This window comes from Mesoplodon bidens, assembly GCF_964165515.1.
Source record: "Mesoplodon bidens genome assembly, chromosome: 12".
Taxonomy (NCBI): Eukaryota; Metazoa; Chordata; class Mammalia; order Artiodactyla; family Ziphiidae; genus Mesoplodon; species Mesoplodon bidens.
The window spans coordinates 88396936-88422334 of record NC_138168.1 but is presented as its reverse complement, the minus strand read 5'-3'; the positions used below and the strand labels follow the sequence as shown (position 1 = coordinate 88422334).

Here is a 25399-nt window from a genome sequence, read left to right as displayed (position 1 = left end):
AACTATGAAAAGAAAATATATCACTAGTTATCAGGGAAATACAAAATTAAAACAAGATAACATTTCATGTCCTTCAGATTGGCACCATTTTTAGTCTGATATCACCAAATGACTAGGATTTGGGAAACAGCTGTTGGTAACTATATATATAGTTATATACATACATATGACTATGTATGTATAAATATAAAACTTTGGAAAGCAATTTGACAAACTCTATTAAAGTTGAAGTTGGAGCTATACCTCCCTACCAACAATTCCACAGATGGTGAACTTTGGCATATGGCACAGGGAGTCCTATCCAAGGATGATGTGATGCTGCAATGTACAAACCTAACAGTCCCTCAGTAAGAGAATGAATAAACAAACCGGCTTGTTCATGTGATGGAATATGATATAGCAGGTAAACAAATTTCCTACAAGTGTTTCTGCTATAACAGGACAAATATTCCTGAAAAACAAACTGATCTGCAGAGTGGCTTACTAGAAACGATCAGGTGTATGGGGAAAAATTATGGGAAAAATAATGTTTAAGAAGCTCATAAAAATCTCTGCGACTTTATAACCAGAGCACATATTAATCATTCTGATAAAAATGTACTAGCATATTTAAAATTATTAAATTTCTAACCTTTGAAAATGAAATCCTGGAGTAAATATAGTGCTGTACCTTTAAAGAAAATGATGATAGGAGGTGCTGTAAGGATGTACAAAGATGGAGCTTGCTTCATACTAAGTATCAATACTTCTAAGAGCAAGAACACAAACAGAACCAGGAGAAGTTGGTACTTTGGGCATTACTTCGTATTACTTTGTACACTCTGTCATCATGCTGCATTTAGCTGTTAGAATACTTTTCAATTAGCTGCTCTTACTTGGCACAAAATATTAAAAACTTGGGGAAGATTACATATGAACCTCCTACTTATACAGACATTATTCCCCTGTTTATGAATTGAATATGAGCTCAAAGGCATTACAGAAATATGCACAGAATAGCTCAGGTGGAAAGGCAAGAACAATGCCCAGATTTTAATTATACACACACACACACACAGAGAGAGTTACAAAACGTATGGATGCATAGCATACACATATGAACCACTTATATTTGGAAGTGATATACACAAACTTTAGGATCTTGGTTATCTCTAGGGATGGAAGGATGGAGGGATGGAGAAGGAATGAGGATCCTTTAGCAAGGATCTATTTATTTTTCTATAAGACTAGAAGTTTATTTAAAAGAATATGACATTATTATAACAAAACATTATTCTTTATAAAATCTAGATGAATACATGCCTATTTTCCACACTTATGTGTATACTTACATTGTTCAAAATGTAGAAAAACATGATTAAAATAAAACATGAGATTAAATGGGAATGTTATTAGATTAAAAGAGGCTGGATATAAAATAAATATAAATATTCTTAGGAAAACATACACCTATAAACATGAAGTGATAAAATATATTATTACAAGTGAAGACTATTAAAACATGATAATTTTTTTTCCAAGTGATTTATATGATCCTTGCAGTTTCAAAGGGATGTTTCAGTTTTGTATATTATTAAAAGATCATCTGGAATACTAAACTGGTAAAATGTTAAAATTAAAAATCAACATTATGGATATGAATTAACAGGAGAGATTAGCTTCACCAGTTTCTAAACATATTACCGAGTTATGATAGTTTAAACTGTGTTACACTGGTTAAAACTTCCTCTGAAGTATCTCTGATTATTATGTATAATTATAATACAATAAAAGAATAACACAAATCAGCAAGGAATAGAACACTGCTTAATAAATAAATGTCTTTGGAAAAATTGAATAGCATAATACTATGTCCCTAAAGCTTCTGAACCTCTATTAAACACTAATTAAATCAACTACAGACACAATTAGAACAATTAAATCAGAATCTTAGAGGATGGACCTAGAAATCAGTATTTTTAGCTACCCAGGTGATTACAATTTGCAATCTGTGAACCACAGCCTTAGATGTTTCAAATCCATTTATAATATGTATTATGAATGGGTTTCAGAGGTGCTGAGATATTGATCCCCTCAACATGCTGCAGGTGGGGAAGGTGGATAGCCGGCAGGGCTGGGGTACTTAGAAACCTCAGGCCTTTGCCTCAGGCCACAAGGAGAGAGTAGAACAGGCAGAGTCAAGCATTGCAGGGAGTGGTATAGATCAAACCTTCATCAGAGTCTTCAGATTCTGAAGAACTCTGATTCAGTAATTCTACTTCAGAAATTATATTTCAAAGAGATATTTTTAAATAAAGAAAAATTGTATAAAAATATTAACTTTGTCATTATGTATAATAGCAAAAAACTGAAAGCAACCTGAGCGAATTACGAAAGAAATTATGGCACATTCAGAGAACAGAATTTTATGAGGTTTTTTAAATGCACAAGAGGAGTTTGTAAGGACATGTAAAATATTAGCAAGTTAGAAGGAATCTGTACAATTTCATATAAGGTATTATAATTATACACAATACAAGCTAAATATGCAAGCTATATAAATGTGCATTATGTATACATTTTTCATAAAGTACATATGTACTTTACTTATATATTCTATAAAATATATACAATTTAAAGAATTTTAAACATATATATAATGAATAGAATTTATGACATAATTCTTTTGGGCAAAGAAAGCATAAAATAAAGATTTAAAACTGAGTGAGCAGGAAGCCTGGTCTGTCTTGTCTCTGAGCCTTTTCCTACTGCCCCTAACTCTTCCCCTCAGTCCCCCTCACCTTTTATATTTCACCACACAAGATTCCCTTTGAGAAGTCTTTCTAGCCTCTTTCAGGCCATTCGGAGCTGTGGTCTCATAGCATCACACACTTCCTCTCTGACACCTTATAAAAACAGAAGCCATCTCACTACTGTCATAAAATGAACTGAGAACAACCACAGTTAAAACAAAGTCTACACTCTCCTGTAGGCACTATGAATTCTGTTCTTGGATCAAATTGGACCATCAAAAGCCTACAAACATATACAATGTGAATTTAATCTCATGGAAAATCCAGTTCCTCAAGATAGATTTTAACATCACCTACCTGGCCCTTACTGAAGTCTTTTGTGGATGAAATTGGCTAGTGTATTTCAAATAAGAAATAAAAATATAGATATGGTGTGATGCATGTATTTAAAATGCTACAGGATCAATTTCTCTGAGAACTCAGTGTAGATAAAGCTTGAATTCCCTATAGGGATTGGCAGGCTACTTCTTTTATGATAATGAGAAATGTATAATGTTCCCCTTTTGGCCCCTTCTGATGCCAAGAAGCTCAGAATGAAATGTGAACATCAATCAATAAATATACTGAAGCTTATGAATGAAAAAATTGATTCTCCTTTTCTTAAGCTCAAGCTTCCTACTTTAATTACATTTTATTTCATTGTGTCACTGTTGTTTGTTCTATTTTACTTCTGATCATTCTAATTTATTCTCAAAGTCTTTTGTCTCAATGTATATGTATCTTATTGTGAAACTATTGAAATTGGTTGAGGAAAACATTATAAATAAATACATAAGAAAATGTTTATGATCATTTTTTCCCCACAAATGTATATTTTAAAAAGAGGAGGATGAAAGTCACCATTAAGAGAATGAAAAGGAAACTCACTGACAGGGAAACTATACTTGCAATACATGTATTTGACAATTGCTTTATATCATTTAGAATAAAATATGAAGAGTAAGAATCATTACAAATAAATACACCCAATCAAGCCAAGAGAAAAGGAGGCAAAAGTCTAGAAAGGCACTTCACAAAAGATAACCAAATGGCCAATAAATAAATTAAAAAGTCTTAAACTCCATTAGTCAGAATAAAAATGAATATTAAATCCACAATGAGATAACATTATACACACAGTAGAATACCTAAAATGCAAAATAAAGAAAATAGTAGTTATAGATGATATTATAGAGCAAATGGTACTCTTATTCAGAGCTGGCAGGAGTCTAAATTTGAAAAATCAATTTTGAAAATGGTTTTTATATAGTTACTAAAGTAAACATATGCAAACCCTAGCACCCAGCAACCTGGACATTCTTACACATGTTGTCCAAAAATAGGTACTAGAAAGAAGAACAGAGCTGGAGGTATTATGCTCTCTGACTTCAGACTATACTACAAAGCTACAGTAATCAAAACAGTATGATACTGGCAAAAACAAACAAATGACAAACAGACAAAAACAGACACACAGATACATGGAAAAGAATAGAGAGCCCAGAAGTAAACCCATGCACTTATGGTAGATTAATCTATCACAAAGAAGGCAAGATACACAATGGAGAAAAGACAGTCTCTTCAATAAGTGGTGCTGGGAAAACTGGACAGTTACATGTAAAAAAATAAAATTAGAACATTTTCTTGCACTACATACAAAAATAAATTTTAAATGGTTTAAAGACCTAAACGTAAGACCAGAAACCATAAAACTCCTAGAAGAAAATACAGGCAGTATGCTGTTTGACATAGATTTAGCATTATTATTTTTTTTTTTAGCAAATTTACCCAATTTAAAAAATGGGCAAAAGAACTGAATAGACATTTTTCTGAAGAAGACATACATACAAATGGCCAACAGGCTCATGAAAAGATGCTCAACGTTGTTAATCATCAGAGAAATGCAAATCAAAACAACGAGATGTCACCTCACACATGTCAGAATGGTTATCGTCAGAAAGACCGTAAATAACAAATGCTGGCGAGGATGTGGAGAAAAGGAACCTTTGTATGCTGTTGGTGAGAATGTAAATTGGTGCAGCCACTGTGGAAAACGGTACAGAGGTTCACCAAAAAACTGAAAATAGAACTACCATATGATCCAGCAATTACACCCTGGGTATATACTGGAAGAAAATGACAACACTAATCCCAAAAGATACATGTATCCCAATGTTCATAGCAGCATTATTTACAATTGCCGAGATATGGAAGCAAACTAAGTGTCCATCAACAGACGGATGGATAAAAAAGATGTGGTACATATATACAATAGACTACTACTCAGCCATAAAAAAGCATGAAATTTTGCCACTTGCAACAACATGGATGTACCAGGAGGGTATTATGCTTAGTGAAATAATTCAGACAGAGAAAGCAATATACTGCCTGTTATCACATGGAATATTGTCTGTTATACATGGAATCTAAGAAATAAAACAAACTAGTGAATATAACAAAAAAGAAACTGACTCATAGATATAGAGAACAAATTAGTTGCTACCAGTGGGGAGAGGGAAGGGGAGAATGAGCAAAGTGGGGGTAGGGGATTAAGAGGCACAAGCTACTATGTATAAACTAAATAAACTACAAGGACATAGTCCTTGGCACAGGGAATGGACATTGGCACAGGGTATTTAGCCAATATTTTATGATAACTATAAATGAAGTATAATCTTTAAAAATTGTGAATCACTATGTTGTACATCTGAAACTTATATAATATTGTACATCAACTATACCTCAGTTTAAAAAAAATATTAGAATTTTCCTAGTCGCACTATTTGTAAGTCTTAACCTAGAAGTCGCATAAATACTCATCAACACAGGAATGGATCCATAAATTATGTTATATTCCCACGTGAAAATAGTAGAAAGAAATGAGTATTAAGGCTCTATGACCATATGCAGTAATGTGGGTGAATTTCACAATGGTGATTCCAGAAGTCAGACATAAAACAACTACATACTCTATGATTCCATAAATATAAGCAGAAATCTATTGACAGAAGTTGGGATAAGGTTAGCTTGGGGTGTATATGGGCAGTGACTGGAAAGGTCCTGAAGGGGTTCTGTGGTGTTGGTAAGGTTTCTTGATCTGGGTTCTGGCTACATCAGTGTGTTTGGTTTAATATTTATCAAGTGATATGTGTACATTTTCCACTTGCATGTTATGCATCTACCAAAGTCTAAAAGAAGTGATCAAGAGAGGATTGTTCTCAGTTAGAAAAATCTAGTAATACAGCATACATTCTTTGCTCTGCCATTTAATAGGTGACCCACAACAAAAAATTCAATTGTCTGAGATTTATATGCTAAATGGAAAAAAAAAGTCTGCCCTGACTCCTCATAGGATTGCTTAGAAAGAGAAATGGAATAGAGATGATGAGCCCTATCACGTATTAAAGCATACACAAAGCCACTATCATTAATATACATATAGCAATGGCAGAGCATTCAAGTTAAATAGGCAGATTTTTTTTATAATCCAGTTTACCTATATGTGAAAGGTAATGTAACAGCTTCTGACCAATTTGGAAAAAATATAATAAAATTTATGTCTCACTTCTTAAACCAAAATGAATTAAGATGAAGTAAAGCTTTAAAATAAAACATTGAAATTATAAGAGGACTAGCGAAAAAAAAGGTTAAAATTTTCCCCGTAATATTAAATAGGAGAGAGCTTTACTAAGCCAAGCCACTTAAACATTTTACAATGGGCATGTATAACTTTAATAAGAAGTTAATTAAAAATGGCATAAAACATTTGTAAATTATTCTCATTCCTATATTTTATACTTATTTAACACCATTAGCATTTCCTTGAAGTTGCTAATTTGAAGATGATTGCTAATTATAGTATAAAACATGGTCATTCATTAATTCATTTGACAAAAAATAATAGCTCCTACTATGTGCCAGGAACTTTTCTAGAGCTGGAGATGCAGCAGTGAGTGAAACAGTAATAATTCCCTGCCCTCAAGGAGCTTATTCTGTAGTGGAAGAAGACATAGGATAAACTAGATTAATATTAGAGAGTGATCAGTGTCTATGGAAAAATACAACAAAGGGAAAGAAGATGGGTGTGCTGAAACAGGGATGGAGGGGGTTATTAAGGGGTTGACTTTTTAAATAGTCGGAGAGGCCTCACTAAAAAGTTAGTTTTTTGAACAAATCTTTGAAGGATCAAGAGATGGTGATATGTAGGGGGAAATATATTTCAGGCAGAGGGAACGGGAAGGGCAGAGGTACTGAGGCAGCTGTGTAACTGGTATATTCAAGAAACTGCAAGGAAACTATTGCGGATGGAACAGAACGAAGGAGGGGAGAAGTACTAAGTTATACATATAAAGAAGAAATGGCAGCTAGATTACATAGTGCCTTATAGGAGCTTAAAAACTTCAGCTTTACACTAAGATGAGCCACCTGAGGATCTGAAGTGAGCAATGTCATCATCTGGCTGAGTTTTCAAGGGAACTTCTGGGCTCCTCAATTGGAGGAGGGTGGTTTAAAAAAAAACAAACTAAGACAGATAACAGTTATAACAACAGGAGGAAAACGATGAGATAACAGAAAAGTGTAGAATTATTTTCCTTCATTCATCAAATATTTATTGAGTGCATTGTTAGGTGTGGTTAGGATGAAAAAATGATTTGGACACAGATTCTGCCCTCACAGGGAATTTACTTGAGGAGGTAAAACATGGGTAGACATAACTCTAATACGTGGTAGAAAAAAATGAACAAAAATAAGTTTCCATCTTGGTTGAGAAAGAGAATTAGGGGAGTCATCTTGAAGCAGTTGGCCTTTCAGCTGGCTGCAAAAATATAAGCTCCTTGATGTCATGCATTTAGCCTCTTCCTTACGCTAGATTTCCAGCACCTAAAAGAGTGTATGGCACAGTCAGTGATCATTTGTTACCTAATGACTGAAGGGATTTGTGTTTGCAGATATGTAGGGAGAAGGGCATTGAAGCAAAGGGAACAACACAAGCAAAATCAAAGCAATGAAGAGTTACAGTTTAATTTGGTGGAAGCAAATGAGAATAGTGGGAGATGAAATTAAATCCATAGAATAGGGTTAGATCACAGAAGGCCTCGCTGGTCTTGTGGAGGTACCATGATTTCTTGCTATAAGAACCAGTGATCTCCAAAAGCTTTCAGCAATAATAAGAGAACTTTGTACTGGAAGGATAAGTGTAATAGTACTGATAGTTGATTGAGGCAATCAACTGATTGGTGAATGGAGTCTAGAGACCAGTTTAGATGATACTGCCAAAACCTAGGCAAAAGGTAATGAGGGTCTCAATGAGGTTATTGTCACTTGGTCCCTTCGTCATTAGCACTTCCACTGTCCTAAGTAGGTATTTGTAAGCCTTACCATAGATGTGCATTTATTTGTACTGTAATTATTTTACTTGTCCCTCTTCTTTTCTTTTCTAGCAATATTTAACTCTCACGGTGGACACTTCAAATAAACCCCAAATTTCTGTTCTTCCTTTTGTTACAGTAATGAAATGCCTCAAGTTTTAGCTGGACACAGAGCTACCTGTCAGAGACTACATTTCCCAGCCTCTCCTGTAAGTGGTTGTTGCCATAACCCTAGGTTTGGCAACGGATTTGAGCAAAAGTGATGAGTGCAGCTTCTGGAACATGCTGCTTGCTCTCCATTTCTTCCTACTTTTTCTTGCAGGTTGCTCCTTACTCATTTTTCTCTCCTCTTACAAGAAGTAGGTGTTGGAGATTATGCCCTTTTGGAACTATATAACTCTTAGCCCTTTTCCTGAAGGAACAGGTATGGGGGCCTAGAGTTGCTGCAAGGGTCAGTCTTTCATAGGCTTTTGCAAAAAGGGAAAATATAGGCCTATGACTAAACTCTGGCCAGAGGGATGTGAATGAAAGTGGAGTGCTGTGTCTGGGTCATGCTCATAAAAGGAAGCACTCTGTTTCTTATTTCCTCCATCCTGAGAGTAGGGATTTGACCCTGGTGATGGTGAGCTCACCTGGACTCTGCGCATCATCCTGCAGGATGCAAAACAAGAATATACAAGGCTCCTAAGTCCCTGGACCTATCTCATGGGGAAGTAGTGCCCAGTCTCCATGAATTGCCTACAAACTTGGACTCTGAGAGAACTTCCATCTTAGTTAAAACTATTGTTATTTTGTCACTGTTACAGCAGCCAAATCAATATCTTAATATATAATTTATAAATACTGACCATTTCTCTTATGTGTTGAATGAATTAGTAAGCACAAAAGTTTCTATATAAGTAAAGTAATATTAAAGAATTATTTCTCCCATTCCCATCAACTTTGAGCATAAAACATCTGTAGTCTACTGGAAAGGAAAGATGTAGTATAAAGCTTCAGTTGAAGTCAGCATCTCATTCATCATAACCTCAGGCCCATATCCTAACTTGCTTTATGATAAGGTAGGTTAGCACAGAAAGCAACTACCATCTGTTGAGAAGAAGCCAATACAACACTGGGTTACTGGTTTCTGGTTATAGGTTCTATCAGACCACAAACAAGGCCTTTAAAGGGAAAATAAACTAGGAAATCTTCAAATTCTGCATCTCCTATCATTCTTTTGAGTCAAACATTATAATAATATGAATTTGATTATTATTCTCTGATTGCAGGACTTTTGTCATTGCTTGTTTCTATACAGAATGCAACCACAATTTCACAGAGGTAAAGTAAAGGAACTACTTACAGTTGAAGAACACTTGACATCGGGATTTAAAAAAAAAACTAGCTACTTACATTTATCATTATTTTGTAAACAATTTTGCATTCACATACATAGATTATGACTGTTTAAGGATTTTGGCTTGCACAGCCCACCTGATCATATCTGTCTATGATCAAGCTTGTATACTTATATTACTAAAGTACCCTCAGTGAAACATTGGGAGTCTCCATATACCTCCTTAGGATATAGTTCTACAAGTCTTTTGGGGAAGTGCACTGCAATGGTGACTTATTTAATTAGCAAGTGTTGGAAAGAGGAACTGATGGCAAGCCCTAACACTAGAAAAGTGGTTTGAGGGTTGGCTTTTGGAACAAGGAGTTGCAGTTAAGAAAAGCTGGACAATCCCACTACTGGGCATATACCCTGAGAAAACCATAATTCAGAAAGAGTCCTGTACCACAATGTTCATTGCAGCTCTATTTACACTAGCCAGGACATGGAAGCAACCTAAGTGACCATCAACAGATGAATGGATAAAGAAGATGTGGCACATATATACAATGGAATATTACTCAGCCATAAAAAGAAACAAAATTGAGTTATTTGTAGTCGGGTGGATGGATATAGAGACTGTCAAACAGAGTGAAGTAAGTCAGAAAGAGAAAAACAAATACCGTATGCTAACGCATATATATGGAATCTTAAAAAAACAAAAATGGTTCTGAAGAACCTGGGGGTGGGACAGGAATAAAGACACAGATGTAGAGAATGGACTTGAGGACACGGGGAGGGGGAAGGGTAAGCTGGGACGAAGTGAGAGAGTGGCATGGACATATATACATGTGAGAAGCAGCCACATAGCACAGGGAGATCAGCTCGGTGCTTTGTGACCACCTAGAGGGGTGGGATAGGGAGGGTGGGAGGGAGGGAGACGCAAGAGGGAAGAGATACGGGAACATATGTATATGTATAACTGATTCACTTTGTTAATAAAGCAGAAACTAACACACCATTGTAAAGCAATTATACTCCAATAAAGATGTTATAAAAAAAAAAGAAAAGAAAAGCTGGAGATTGGCATGTTATTTTCTGAATAGAAATAAACCTTAGGAAAGAGGGGTGTTTTGACCATGTAGTGCTGAAAGGTCTACACTGTCGAGGGCAGAAATGTTGTAATGTTAATATTGGATATGAAAAGGAAGGGTTTTATTTCCTGTACCACTGAAGTTAGTTTGTATAAACAGTCTCTCTCTTTTATCAAGACTTGACCATTGTTGTTAGTGGTGGTTTTCCTTGGAGTTTTAAGGACTGAGACTTTGTTTTGCTGATCCCAAATCCCCAGAACTATGCTGAGCAAGTTCTCAGATTTTAAAAAAACAAACAAAAAACAATCAAACAAAAAAACTATTGTTGATTGAATGAATGAATGGATGGATGAATAATGTTTGCATCTAACAATTATGATTTCCACTAAATGAAGTGAAAGAATGACTCATCCTCTTTTGAGGATCCCAAAGGAGACGTAAATATTACACTAAGGGATTTTCCTTAAGTATATGGAAACAAAAAGATAATTTATTTCAAATAAGCTGTTTATAATGAAGGCTGCTTCATAATCAATTTTTTTGTTTGAGTCTTGTAAGCATATTTGTTACATTTGTCAATACTGAAATACTTGATTTTCCAGAATTATGACTTTAGGTGAAAAGCTATGTTTTTTAAAAAGAAAACGTGATTATAAATATAGGTTTAGAAAAAAAAAAAGAATCTGACCAATGTTGTACGTGTCTTTGAAGAAATATAATATTGAAAAAAATCACTAAAATTATAATCATATATACTGTTTAGAAGAAAAAAAGAAATAATTAGCTTGAATGTTATGGTATTCTGTGTTGCTGATAAATTAGTCATATTGACTCTCATGACCACCTATTCACATGAAATACATTCAAAAGGACTGCAGTTACAACAAGCAGAAAGTTTTAGTCTATTTCTAAGAATTTTAACTATTGCAATCCAACTGACACACATTCTGATAACCAGAATTTCATTTTGTGTAGCAACATGGGAATCTGGCCTCAGAGTCTAAAGGTGATCTGTTTCATTCATGTATTTTAAGTATGTGGTTTAGGAATAAGGTATTAGGTTTGCAACATTTACGTAAAACAAATAATGTGACACTGGAAAGCAATGCTCTTCATTTAACATAATGAGTTGCTCTACAGTAAGTCAGATCCTCCCAGAGTGTAAATTACACAAATTTGAAAGCTGCATTTATTATTGAATATCTCATTCCCAGACAGGTGCTTACTCAGTAGTAAAACCTGGTGTAGCATACCAAATTAAAAGTTTTTTTTTTTTTAAACTATCATGCACGTACCCAAACCATTTGTGTGCAGTTTAAAACTTTTCCTCCTAATCGTATTGAGAATAATTGATTTTTACTAACACAAAACAGTAGAAATGAAATATGAATTGTATTAATAGGCAGAGATACTTGAACAGAAGCTTGGATTGTTTAAAATTAATAGTTTAAAAGATCTATCTGGAAATAGACTTCTTATTAAGTTGCCTTTTAGTACTCTAATATGCCATTTTGTGAGAGTGTTGTTAGAAGAAATGCTAGGATATTCTAAAAATTTCTAGGTTGATTGATGAAATTTCTTACTGTTAATTAATGAGTTTATGTTCCCAGCTGTACATCAGCACATGTTAAATTTGGCAAGAGAGTTTATGATTTCTAAGAACTCTCCTTCTATAAGGCCTTTTGCTGGGTGAGACAGTTTAGGAATCAATAAGTAAAGGGGATCTTTCTTCTTTGTGTAAATAACTTAAGAGTAAATTTAGGTGGTCTAGAAACCGTGAGTTATTAGGAAGGTGCTTAGAAACGGGCACAGTGTACATCAGCTGCCCGAGATCCCTTCTAGCAGCCTAGCCTGGACCTCCACACTCTGTTGGGCACCGTCTGTTACTGGCCGAGTAACTGCCATTTTTGGCAAAGACCACCCTAGATATGGGCTCAGAATCCATCCTAGGGCCAGCCATCCTCTACAACCTGGTGTCCCCTGATTCGGAGCGGTATTCAATTCAGGAAGATCACTTACGACTGAGTTTTTCATCATGGCTTTGACTGTGAAGCCCTCAGAAACCAGGGAGTGAGGCTGGTGCACCGGGAGCGGCAGCTTGGTCCTCTTCGGCATCTTGTCTGGGCATTTGTTTAAGCTCAGGGTCTCTTTTTCTGCCATCATCTTCCTAGAAAATGTCTTGTTCTCATAAAACGTGTAGTAAAAGAATCAGTGAGTTTTACGGATGTGAGAAGGAGGTCGGGAAAAAATGTAAAAAGGCGCGTTACTGGTAGAATTTCACGCCCTCGTAGTGCCCAAGTTGATCCAGATGTTTGGCAGCTCCCTTGTGAAGGGAGTTGAGGGGAGGGGAGAGGCGGGAAGAGGGCAGGACCGAGGCTAGAGCTGCAACAAGCTTCCAAAGGTAACCCTCCCGGTTGCTAAGCGACACGTCAACACTGCGGCCGAATGACCCTGCCTCCCGGTGACGGACGTTTCCTAGGCCTCAGGCCAGAAGGGCGGCGGGCCCCGGGCGGCGAGCTGCGGGCGGCGGGCCGCGGGCGGAAGCGACCGACCTGAGGAGAGACTACGCATTAAAACTACGACTCCCAGAAGGCCTCGGGCTAAGCCCCCGTTGCGCATGCCCCACGGGAGGGCGCGGGGGAGAGGCTGTCTGGACGGTTTAACCCGGGAGTGCCGCTCGTGTGAGGCGCAGGCGGGCGCCGGCGTGCGTGTAGGCCCTTGCTCGCCCGGCAGCCTCCAACTGCCCAGTGGCCATGATAGGTACGTGGGTAGCTGACAGGTACAGCCTCTCTGCGCCGCCCCGCGCCAAGCTGTTGCGCCGCGCCGGGCCTCGGCTGACAGGGACGCCGGGGTGCCGCCCGTGTCCGCTGCCCGTGACAGTGTGTCGGTGTCCGCGCCGTCCTCAGCCCTCGCCGCCGGCTCCCCGGTGCCCGCCGTGGCCCTGGAGAATAAGTGTGTGTGTGTCCTAAGCCCCTACCCGGCCCTCGTTTGACGGGCTTCCCCCTGGAGCCAACTTCGCGAGGGACCCTGGCGTGCGCCTCGGCGCTGCCAGAGGCGAAGGCTGCGTCCCGCGGTCTGTCAGGGAGCGCACCGCCCGCCGGACGTCGAGGGGCCGTGGGAAGGCCCCGCCTTCCGCCCGGTTTCCGTCCCTCAGGGCGCTTAGGAGGCTGTCTTCCCTCTTAGGACAGATAGGGACCCACTCTCCGGAGAACTCTTTAAGGGAAACGTTCGCTAAGCCCTAAGCTCTAATGGACGGTGCCTAGGGACGATGGTTGAGGTCAAAACAGATTCCTGCAGATGGATTTAAACTTCTTGCTCCCTTGGGTTTTGTCTTCTAAATCTCTCCCTAGAGGTCTGAGATGAAAGAATAATTGAGTCAGTGATAACAAGGATCAAAACTTTCGCATAGTGAAGTAACGATTCATTTTACAAAAAAAAAAAAAAACAGAAAAACAAACAAAAAAAACAGTTTTTTTATACACAGAAGGCCCTAGGTGCATTTATGTGAATAAAGCTTTGGAATTGGCTGTTAGAGTTGCTTATAAACCCTGTAATACATAAGATTAGAAAAGTTCCTGTCTTCCAGGATTGTTAAGCCAAAAGTTATTTTAAGGGTTATCTCTGAAAATTAATGGAAACGCACAGTGTGATTACAAAACATTGATGTTTGGGGAGTTTATTATGACAGGTTTCCTGTAGATTATGTATTGGTTTGGTGAGTTTATTTGGGGATTATTCTTAAATGGGCACCACTTAACAAAACGCAAGTACATCTGAAGTCAGATGTCGTCTGTCCAAGAAGATAGAAGGTGATTTTTAAAAATATATAAGTTTGTATGCACTGATAAACTTACATCTTTTATTTATTAAACGAATGTTAAAGTGTAAAACGTTTTATCCGTCAGTAGGAGAATCATGCCAGCTAACTGACACTGTGTTTGCAACAATGATAAAACCTAAGGATGTTGTCCAATTTTTCTTACCTTTCTAGCATGGTATGATTGTTGGTGAAGCTATATACAGGCAAAAATTTAAGATCTAAAAATCACCACTTAATTCTAAATTGTTATCTAACAGACGATTATATAGATAACTTTGTTAGAATGAACTATGTTTACGCAGTTTAGTTTGGGATTTAGGGACACAGGAAGGAAGCATATTATCTTTAGATTTGATGATTAGACATTTATTAATAACTGGTAGTGATGTGGAGAATGTAAGGTGGATTTTTAAAAGTGTTCTTTCTCATACTCCAGCTATTGTTTGACACAGTGCAAATAAGTGTATTACAACATAAATAAATCCATGCTCCCTCCCAAGAAAAGTACCTTACTTGTTAAAACCATGTGGACAATGTACAATAAATTATACAGCTAGTCAACTACTTGCATTGCCTAATTCGGTCAATGGGTACATTTTAATAAAAATCTTAATTGCCAATTTTGGAGTTGGTTGAGTTGAATAATGCCAAAGGTAAGTGATGTGGGAGCAATTGAAGGAAAGTCTTGGAGTGATGTTTCCCGTTTCTGACTAAACTTTGGAGCCAGGAAAGGCCTTATTTATAGTCTATATCCAGTGATATACTGGAGATTAAAATATACATTAATATACATATGGGGATTATTTTATTTTTGTTAAAGACGTGTGCTGCTCAGAACTTGCACCTTTTGTGCCTATGCTGTCTTTAATTGCTACACATTCTTTTTTTTTTTTTTTTTTTTTTTTTTGCTGTACGCGGGCCTCTCACTGCTGCGGCCTCTCCCGTTGCGGAGCACAGGCTCCGGACACACAGGCTCCGCGGCCATGGCTCGCGGGCCCAGCCGCTGCGCGGCATGTGGGATCTTCCGGGATAGGGGCACGAACCCGTGTCCCCTGCATCGGCAGGCGGACTCCCAACCACTGCGCCACCAGGGAAGCCCGCTACACATTCTTTAATGCTAATAGTACTCTTCTACTTTATTTAAATCTCAGCTCATTTTTAAGGAAAAACAAAAATTGCATTTCTTGGTAGAATAGGAGTAAGGGGGATTAACTGTTGCCTCACTACCAATAAAATTACCTTTTGTTGCTTTCTCAAAATTCAGGATTCTTTCTTGGCACAGAGACAGTTTCAAAAGTACTTACATTTTCCAGTTAGATTATGATTAATATGTTAAATGCCCTGACTCAGACAGCTATAGAAATATAATTTAAGTGGGTGAAAAATTATGATGTTTTGAGAAATATGGAGAGGACGTTAAGATAATATAAAGCATAATAAAAACTTAAGAGAATTCAACTTAGAAAAATGTAATTTTTGGTACCTGTCTTAAAATTATATTTCACCCTTTTTTAAAATTACCATTTTTGTGTGTTTAAAATTGAATTTTAATAGTAATATTTGTGGTATACTCTATATGTATGTTGTATAGAACTGGATTTAGGTATTTAAGTAGTATCAGATGTTAAAGTGTAGGGATATATATATAACCATGTTGCCAAATTTGAAATTCAAACTCAATGTCTTAAAAATGATTTTTGAGTGATTTAAAAAATAATTAGAACATAATCTCTTCTGTATCTTGTTTAACTTAACATCTCTTAGAAGACTTACAAATCTGCATGTACAGATCCACCCTACAGTAATTCCTGTCTAGTACTTAGTGGATGTACATAACTTATGCAGGTACTCTCCAATAAATGAGCATACAGTAGGTTTACAGACAGTTGCTGTCATCAGGAAGGTTTGTGTCCATATCATTTTATTTGCATATGTAAGCCTATATGTAAAGTAAAAATATTATTACAGTTTCTAAGTGGATTTTCTAGCTAAAGGGTTTGTAGACTTTGAATTTTGCTAGGGATTTCCAAATTGTTTAAAATAAATTACCCTGTTTTACATTTCTGTCTGCCATAACAAGGTAGCAAAGAGCTGTCCTACTCCCCTGAGCTGAAAAATTACAAAAAGACATCCTTCCCAGAACTGACCCAGCATTCAACAGCAAAGCACCTACTGGGTTTCCCCTCTCTCTCCAAAGACTTATTGCCTTCGAACAGTGCACAAGGTGCACAACTGTCCTTAATGGCCCTGCCCCGCTCCAACAGTGTTTATAAGAGTATCCACGTTCCCTCTGTGTACCATAAAATTTTTTTATTTTTGTCTTTCTGTTAGATGAAAAACAGTATATTTTAATTTTTAAATGAATCTTATGAAGAAAAAACCTTCACAACCTTCACTTCTCATTTTATAATGCTTTATTTTCATGAAAGTGGATTCAATAATTAAGTATCTACTGTGTGCCCGGTACTGCTCCAGGTGCCAGGGATACATGAGTTAAAAAAAAAAAAAAAAAAAAAAAAAACAGAAAAAAAACACCCCGCCGTCATGAATGTACAGTCTAACTGTACTGTTTGCCCACAAGTCTGCATATTTGTTTTAAAGCTTGTATGCAGTGAATTTTAAAGTCTCAGAATTTATATTTTAGTTAAATATACTGTCTACTGCTACTTGCTCTGCCATTTCAATAATTTTAGACGAGAAGTGACCCTGCATCTAAGTACCCAAGGTAGGCTCTGAAAGCTGTTTATGATGAGGTACAATTGTGTCACAAAAGGAGTTCTAAGTTTTTGCATAGATTTCATGTAATTATGTACAGTTCTTCTTTGGGTCCAAAGGTTCTAGAATGATGACTCTATGCCCTTTTCAACTTTGGAACTATTTCTAAGGATTTTCTTTGAAGTCTACGTTTTTTTGAAACCTCATGTCTTCATTGCTTGAAAATGATACAATGAAAGTACTTTGTATTAAGATATGCAAATCCATTTCTACCTCCAAAGCTTCTTTGAAAAATTCAGAAAAAAAAGTTCTTCTTACTTGGTAATGTTTCATATTCATGAAAGCAGTTTCAATGCAGAATACTTTATTCTGTTAGCTTTTAGTTTCTTGATCAATGGAAATTGTTTCTTACCTGCTGTTTCTTCAGCCTTTAATTGTGGCCCAGTGCTTATATAGTGTTTCTGTTTTAATTTGCATTTAATGAGCTCATTTTAAATGCTTCTTTGTAGTAATCTGAATGGTTTCTTTCTTAAATTTTTTAATATTAAAGAAAGAGATTTATGTTGCAGCTCACCTTCCTGGCTTATTTACTTATATGCTTGGTCATGTATTGAGACCATCTTAGGACATTTGTATTTTTAAGAGTGTTGATGGCTTCTTAATGATTTCCCCAGTTGACTCTTACTGTAAGACTTGAATAGGATTCCCCATAAAGGATAATTTTAGAGTGCTTAACATCAGAAGAGAGAAGAATCTCTGTGTACAGCACATAGCAACCTTCCCCATCCCTTAAACCCCCACCCCTATCAAATTAGGGGAAAAAATAGTGATTAGGGAACTAATACTTCTGTTCCAATTGAAACATGTTCATTATTTATCCATGTAATTGATGAATGCACCAGTTATTCCTACTATTAAATGTTTCTTGAACTTTCAATGAATAAATAATATTACCCGAGATGAATCCCTTTGCAATTACATCGTCATTTTTAAGCTTATTCAGAGTAGATCCATTTTCCAGAACGTGGAAAGACAGGAATTAGACACCTGAAATTCACTCAGTATTAACATGGAGAAATGGGACTGAGGTTTGTAATGTGTGTGCTTCGGAGGTGAACCTTTGGTTTTAGCATCTACCTGTACTCTCCCTTTTTCCTTCCCTCATTTTCTTCTTCCCCACACTCTTTGCTTTTGTCAGAAGCTGGACTTTTAATGTTTCATTCCTTAGCTCACAGAAGCAGTTGCTTTCTGACTAATTAAAGAGGTGAGCTCTTTCCTTGCTTGCCTCTGGGATTTCCACAAGGCTTGGTTGGTTATACAAGTGTTCCTGAGGGTCATGACTGGAATTGTGTGACTAAACAAACCAGTACCACCATGGCTCCTCCCATAGACATTCTCTTGACAGGGAGTTGTCTGCAGTAAAACTACTCGTAGGCCCAGCAAATGCATTTTGTTTTGAGGGGAATCTGGTCCTGATTACATTTTTTCCCTTGAGCCAGAGTTTTGGGGACTGAGGAAGCTTGGACTCGCTTGAGGATAGGGCAGGATTTAGGCTTACTTGTCTGGAGAAATAAAGACTTAAGAATAATAATTCATGCTCTAGGTTTTCTCTCTACCTGTGAACTATGGCTTGAAGTCCTTTCCAGCTCCCTGGTGACTCCTCAGGGAGTGAGAGGTACAGATTTAAGCACAACTGGGGCAGCATTATCTGAGTTGCTGTTTATCCGGGATGCTGATCACAAGCAGATGTAGACTGCACAAGTCGGTTGGCATCCACTAAGTCTGGATATATGTGTGACAATATCTAAAGATGTTTTTAAATGAAGATGGCTGAATTCATACTGTTGGATGGGAATTGTGTGTGTTTTACTGTGCAGTCAGTTTGGACATAGTTATATGATATAAACAGAAAGTGATATATAGTGGAGGTCTGATATTTGCTTCCTAGTATTGTTCATTGAGGAACTGGTGACATGCCCAGTCAGTGGTAGGTAAGGGAATTTCTTCCTTTATTATGGTCCTCTCTAGAGTTTTCTTCTTTTTTTATTGCCTCTGTGTGTATGTATGTATGTGTGTTTGTACGTTTCTCGCTACATGCACATTTTCTTATCAAACGTATTGAATTTTTTCCCCATCAGCTTGATTTCAAGAAAGTCATCAAATTATCCTATTCATAGTTTATGTTGCTAGAGTTTCACACGGGGTCTGTATCCTCGCCTTTATACCCTGGCAACTGGGTACTGTTTAGTACTGCAGCACGTTTTATAACTCTTTTTTTTGGGGGGGGGCGGTGAGGGGAAGCTCTAGAATTATTTGTATTTGGGGTTTAACATCTAAGGAGCTTCTCTGTTGAGTCCCGTTATGGTTGTCACAATTATTCATGTATAAATTTATTAAACATTTCTTCTGGCTCTTGTGCTCAATTTAATCATATTATGCCCAGTAGAATGCAAGTTATGTAGGTAAAGTTAGTCAGAGAAGGGTGGAAATGCCATTTGAGGTCTGGTTTCTGGGGTGACATGATTTTCTTTTTTTGTCCTCAACAAATGTTGACAACATGATAATTAACATTAATGACCTAAGATTGATAAATATGTGTGAATTCTTTAATAGTTAAGAAAGGTTTTTTAAATTAATATAAGAACTTTCTTAGCATAAATGAGAACTAGATAGCTTTTTTTTTAACGTCTTTATTGGAGTATAATTGTTTTACAATGGTATGTTAGTTTCTGCTTTATTTATTTATTTATTTATTTTTGGCTGTGTTGGGTCTGTGTTGCTGCGCACGGGCTTTCTTTAGTTGCGGCGCACGGGCTTCAGTAGTTTAGCACGCAGGGTCTAGAGCGCAGGCTCAGTAATTGTGGCACATGGGCTTAAATGCTCTGCGGCATGTGGGATCTTCCCGGACCAGGGCTGGAACCTGTGTCCCCTGCATTGGCAGGCGGATTCTTAACCACTGCGCCACCAGGGAAGCCGCTAGTTTCTGCTTTATAATAAAGTAAATCAACTATACATATACATATATCCTCATATCTCCTCCCTTTTGCGTCTCCCTCCCACCCTCCCTATCCCACCCCTTTAGGTGGTCACAAAGCACAGAGCTGATGTCCCTGTGCTATGCGGCTGCTTCTCACTAGCTCTCTATTTTACATTTGGTAGTGTATATATGTCCAAGCCACTCTCTCACTTCATCCCAGATTACCCTTCCCCCTCCCCGTGTCCTCAAGTGCATTCTCTACGTCTGTGTCTTTATTCCTGTCCTGCCCCTAGGTTCTTCAGATCATTTTTTTTTCTTTTTTGGATTCCATATGTATGTGTTAGCATACAGTATTTGTTCTTCTCTTTCTGACTTACTTCACTCTGTATGACAGACTCTAGGTCCATCCACCTCACTACAAATAACTCAATTTTGTTTCTTTCTATGGCTGAGTAGTATTGTATATATGTGCCACATCTTCTTTATCCATTCATCTGTTGCTGGACACTTAGGTTGCTTCCATGTCCTGGCTAGTGTAAACAGAGCTGCAATGAACATTGTGGTACATGACTCTTTTTGAATTATGGTTTATTCAGAGTATATGCCCAGTAGTGGGATTGCTGAGTCGTATGGTAGTTCTAGTTTTAGTTTTTTAAGGAACCTCCATACTGTTCTCCATAGTGGCTGTATCACTTTACATTCCCACCAGCAGTGCAAGAGGGTTCCCTTTCCTCCACACCCTGTCTAGCATATATTGTTTGTAGATTTTTTGATGATGGCCATTCTGACTGGTGTGAGGTGATACCTCATTGTAGTTTTGATTTGAATTTCTCTAATGATTAGTGATGTTGAGCATCCTTTCTTGTGTTTGTTGGCAATCTGTATATCATCTTTGGAGAAATGTCTCTTTAGGTCTTCTGCCCATTTTTGGATTGAGTTGTTTGTTTTTTTAATATTGAGATGCTTGAGCTGCTTGTATATTTTGGAGATTAATCCTTGGTCAATTGCTTCATTTGCAAATATTTTCTCCCATTCTGAGGGTTGTCTTTTCATCTTGTTTATGCTTTCCTTTGCTGTGCAAAAGCTTTTAAGTTTCATTAGGTCCCATTTGTTTATTTTTGTTTTTATTTCCATTTCTCTAGGAGGTGGGTCAAAAAGGATCTTGTTGTGATTTATGTCATAGAATGTTCTGCCTATGTTTTCCTCTAAGAGTTTGACAGTGTCTGGCCTTACATTTAGGTCTTTAATCCATTTTGAGTTTATTTTTGTGTATGGTGTTAGGGAGTGTTTTAATTTCATTATTTTACATGTAGCTGTCCAGTTTTCCCAGCACCAGTTATTGAGGAGGCTTTCTTTTCTGCATTGTATATTCTTGCCTCCTTAGTCAAAGATAAGGTGACCATATGTGCGTGGGTTGATCTCTGGGCTTTCTATCCTGTTGCATTGATCTGTATTTCTGTTTTTGTGCCGGTGCCATACTGTCTTGAATACTGTAGCTTTGTAGTATAACTGAAGTCAGGGAGCCTGATTTGTCCAGCTCCGTTTTTGTTTCTCAAGATTGCTTTGGCTATTCGGGGTCTTTTCTGTTTCCATACAAATTGGGAAATTTTTTGTTCTAGTTCTGTGAAAAATGCCACTGGTCGTTTGATAGGGATTGCATTGAATCTGTAGATTGCTTTGGGAAGTATAGTCATTTTCACAATGTTGATTCTTCCAATCCAAGAACATGGTATATCTCTTCATCTGTTAGTATAATCTTTAATTTCTTTCATCAGTGTCTTGCAGTTTTCTGCCTACATGTCTTTTGTCTCCTTAGGTAGGTTTATTCCTAGGTATTTTATTCTTTTTGTTGCAGTGGTAAGTGGGAGTGTTTCCTTAATTTCTCTTTCAGATTTTTCATCATTAGTGTATAGGAATGCAAGAGATTTCTGTGCATTAATTTTGTATCCTGCTACTTTACCAGATTCATTGATTAGCTCTAGTAGTTTTCTGGTAGCATCTTTAGGATTCTCTATGTATAGTATCATGTCATCTGCAAACAGTGGCAGCTTTACTTCTTCTTTTCCAATTTGGATTCCTTTTATTTCTTTTTCTTCTCTGATTGCTGTGGCTAAAACTTCTAAAACTATGTTGAATAATAGTGGTGAGAGTAGGCATCTGTTTCTTGTTCCTGATTTTAGAGGAAATGGTTTCAGTTTTTCACCATTGAGAACAATGTTGTCTGTGGGTTTGTTATATATGTCCTTTATTATGTTGAGATGTTTCTTCTATACCTACTTTCTGGAGGGCTTTTATCGTAAATGGGTGTTGAATTTTGTTGAAAGTTTTTTTGCATCCATTGAGATGATCATATGGTTTTTCTCCCTCAATTTGTTATATGGTTTATCACATTGATTGATTTGCATATATTGAAGAGTCCTTGCATTCCTGGGATAAACCCCACTTGATCATGGTGTATGATCCTTTTAATGTGCTATTGGATTCTGTTTGCTAGTATTTTGTTGAGGATTTTTTCATCTATGCTCATCAGTGATATTGGTTTGTAGTTTTCTTTCTTTGTCTGATTTTTATATCAGGGTGTTGGTGGCCTCGTAGAATGAGTTTGGGAGTGTTCCTCCCTCTGCTGTATGTTGGAGGAGTTTGAGAAGGATAGGTGTTAGCTCTTCTCTAAATGTTTGATAGAATTTGCCTGTGTAGCCACTTGGTCCTGGGCTTTTGTTTGTTGGAAGATTTTTAATCACAGTTTCAATTTCAGTGCTTATGATTCGTCTGTTTATATTTTCTGTTTCTTCCTGGTTCAGTCTCGGAAGGTTGTGCTTTTCTAAGAATGTGTCCATTTCTTCCAGGTTGTCCATTTATTGGCATATAGTTGCTTATAGTAATCTCTTATCATCCTTTGTATTTCTGCAGTGTCAGTTGTTACTTCTCCTTTTTCATTTCTAATTCTATTGATCTGAGTCTTCTCCCTTTTTTTCTTCATGCGTCTGGCTAATGGTTTATCAATTTTGTTTATCTTCTCAAAGAATCAGCTTTTAGTTTTATTGATCTGTGGTATTGGTTTCTTCATTTCTTTTTCATTTATTTCTGATCTGATCTTTATGATTTCTTTCCTTCTGTTAACTTTGTGGGTTTTTTGTTCTTCTTTCTTTAATTGCTTTAGGTGTAAGGTTAGGTTATTTATTTGAGATGTTTCTTGTTTCTTCAGGTAGGATTGTATTACTATAAACTTCATTTTGCATGATCTGTCCATTGGTGAAAGTGGGGTTTTAAAGTCCCATACTATGATTGTGTTACTGTTGATTTCCCCTTTTATGGCTGTTAGCATTTGCCTTATGTATTGAGGTGCTCCTATGCTGGGTGCATAAATGTTTACAATTGTTATATCTTCTTCTTGGATTGATCCCTTGATCATTATGTTGTGTCCTTCTTTGTCTCTTGTAGTAGTCTTTATTTTAAAGTCTATTTTGTCTGATATGAGAATTGCTACTCCATCTTTCTTTTGATTTCCCTTGCATGGAATATCTTTTTCCATCCCCTCACTTTCAGTCTGTATGTGTCCCTAGATCTGAAGTGCGTCTCTTGTAGACAGCATATATACAGGTCTTGTTTTTGTATCCATTCAGCCAGTCTATGTCTTTTGGTTGGAGCATTTAATCCATTTACATTTAAGGTAGTTATCCATATGTATGTTCCTATGACCATTTTCATAATTGTTTTGGGTTTGTTATTGTAGGTCTTTTCCTTCTCTTGTGTTTCCTGCCTAGAGAAGTTCCTTTAGCATTTGTTGTAGAGGTGGTTTGGTGGTGCTGAATTCTCTCAGCTTTTGCTTGTCTGTAAAGGTTTTAATTTCTTTGTCAAATCTGAATCAGATCCTTGCTGGGTAGAGTAATCTTGGTTGTAGGTTTTTCCCTTTCATCACTTTAAATATGTCCTGCCACTCACTTATGGCTTGCAGAGTTTCTGCTGAAAGATCAGCTGTTAACCTTATGGAGAGTCCCTTGTATGTTATTTGTTGTTTTTCCCTTGCTGCTTTTAATATTTTTTCTTTGTATTTAATATTTGATAGTTTGATTAATATGTGTCTTGGCGTGTTCCTTCTTGGATTTATCCTGTATGGGACTCTGTATGCTTCCTGGACTTGATTAACTTTTTCCTTTCCCATATTAGGGAAGCTTTCAACTATAATCTCTTCAAATATTTTTTCAGTCCCTTTCTTTTTCTCTTCTTCTTCTGGGACCCATATAATTTGAATGTTGGTGTGTTTAATACTATCCCAGAGGTCTCTGAGACTGACCTCAATTGTTTTCATTGTTTTTTCTTTCTACTGCTCTGTGGTAGTTATTTCCACTGTTTTATCTTCCAGGTCACTTATCCATTCTTCTGCCTCAGTTATTCTGCTATTGATTCCTTGTAGAGAATTTTAAATTTAATTTATATTGTTGTTCATCATTGTTTGTTTGCTCTTTAGTTCTCTAGGTCCTTGTTAAGACCTTCTAGGTCTTGTATTTCTCCATTCTATTTCCCAGATTTTGGATCATCTTTACTGTCATTACTCTGAATTCTTTTTCAGGTAGATTGCCTATTTTCTCTGCATTTGTTAGGTCTGGTGGGTTTTTACCTTGCTCCTTCATCTGCTGTGTTTTTCTCTGTCTTGTCATTTTGCTTAACTTACTGTGTTTGTGGTCTCCTTTTCGCAGGCTGCAGGTTCATAGTTCCTGTTGTTTTTGGTGTCTGCCCCCAGTGGCTAAGGTTGGTTCAGTGGATTGTGTAGGCTTCCTGGTGGAGGGGACTAGTGCCTGTGTTCTGGTGGATGAGGCTGGATCTTCTCTTTCTGGTGGGCAGGACCATGTCCGATAGTGTGTTTGGGGTGTCTGTGACCTTATTGTGATTTTAGGCAGCCTGCCTGGTAATGGGTGGGGTTGTGTTCCTGTCTTGCTAGTTGTTTGGCATAGGCTGTCCTGCACTGTAGCTGCTTGTTCATTGAATGGAACTGGGTCTTTGCGTTGAGATGGAGATCTCTGAGAGCTTTCTCTGTTTGATATTATGTGGAGCCAGGAGGTCTCTGGTGGACCCGTGTCCTGAAGTCAGCTCTCCCACCTCAGAGGCACAGGCCTGGCACCTGACAGGAGCACGAAGACCCTGTCAGCCACACGGCTCTAGGCCCCGGCTCCAACGTTCAGAGTCGAATATGCCAGGCACTGCCTTGAGGGTTCCGCGCCCTGCGCTCTGGCTGCTCCCGGTCTCTCACTATGTAGCTTTAAGTGCTATTTATATATGTAAAAATATTGGGAAGTATACCTCAAAATTATTATTATTATTTATTTTTATTTATTTTTTA

The 25399-nt window shown here is 37.3% G+C and overlaps 2 protein-coding genes across 7 annotated transcripts in view; one reads left to right on the top strand and one right to left on the bottom strand.

Annotated features, from left to right (window-relative positions):
- Positions 1 to 13087, bottom strand: part of PACRG (parkin coregulated) — a 544435-nt gene extending 531348 nt beyond the window's left edge. Inside the window, exon 1 of the mRNA XM_081250477.1 lies at positions 12569 to 13087. Within this exon, the coding sequence (XP_081106603.1) occupies positions 12569 to 12712 (144 nt within the window). The 5' untranslated portion in view covers positions 12713 to 13087. The remainder of the gene's footprint in view (positions 1 to 12568) is intronic.
- Positions 13088 to 13120: 33 nt separating this feature from the next.
- PRKN (parkin RBR E3 ubiquitin protein ligase) overlaps positions 13121 to 25399 on the top strand; it is a 1303276-nt gene continuing 1290997 nt past the window's right edge. For 2 of the 6 annotated variants that reach the window (XM_081250471.1, XM_081250469.1), the window contains exon 1: positions 13178 to 13309. In XM_081250471.1, the coding sequence (XP_081106597.1) occupies positions 13303 to 13309 (7 nt within the window). In that variant the 5' untranslated portion in view covers positions 13178 to 13302. Of the gene's footprint in view, positions 13310 to 25399 lie in introns of all 6 variants that reach the window. The other 4 variants (XM_081250470.1, XM_081250472.1, XM_081250473.1 and 1 more) reach the window with 4 other exon arrangements.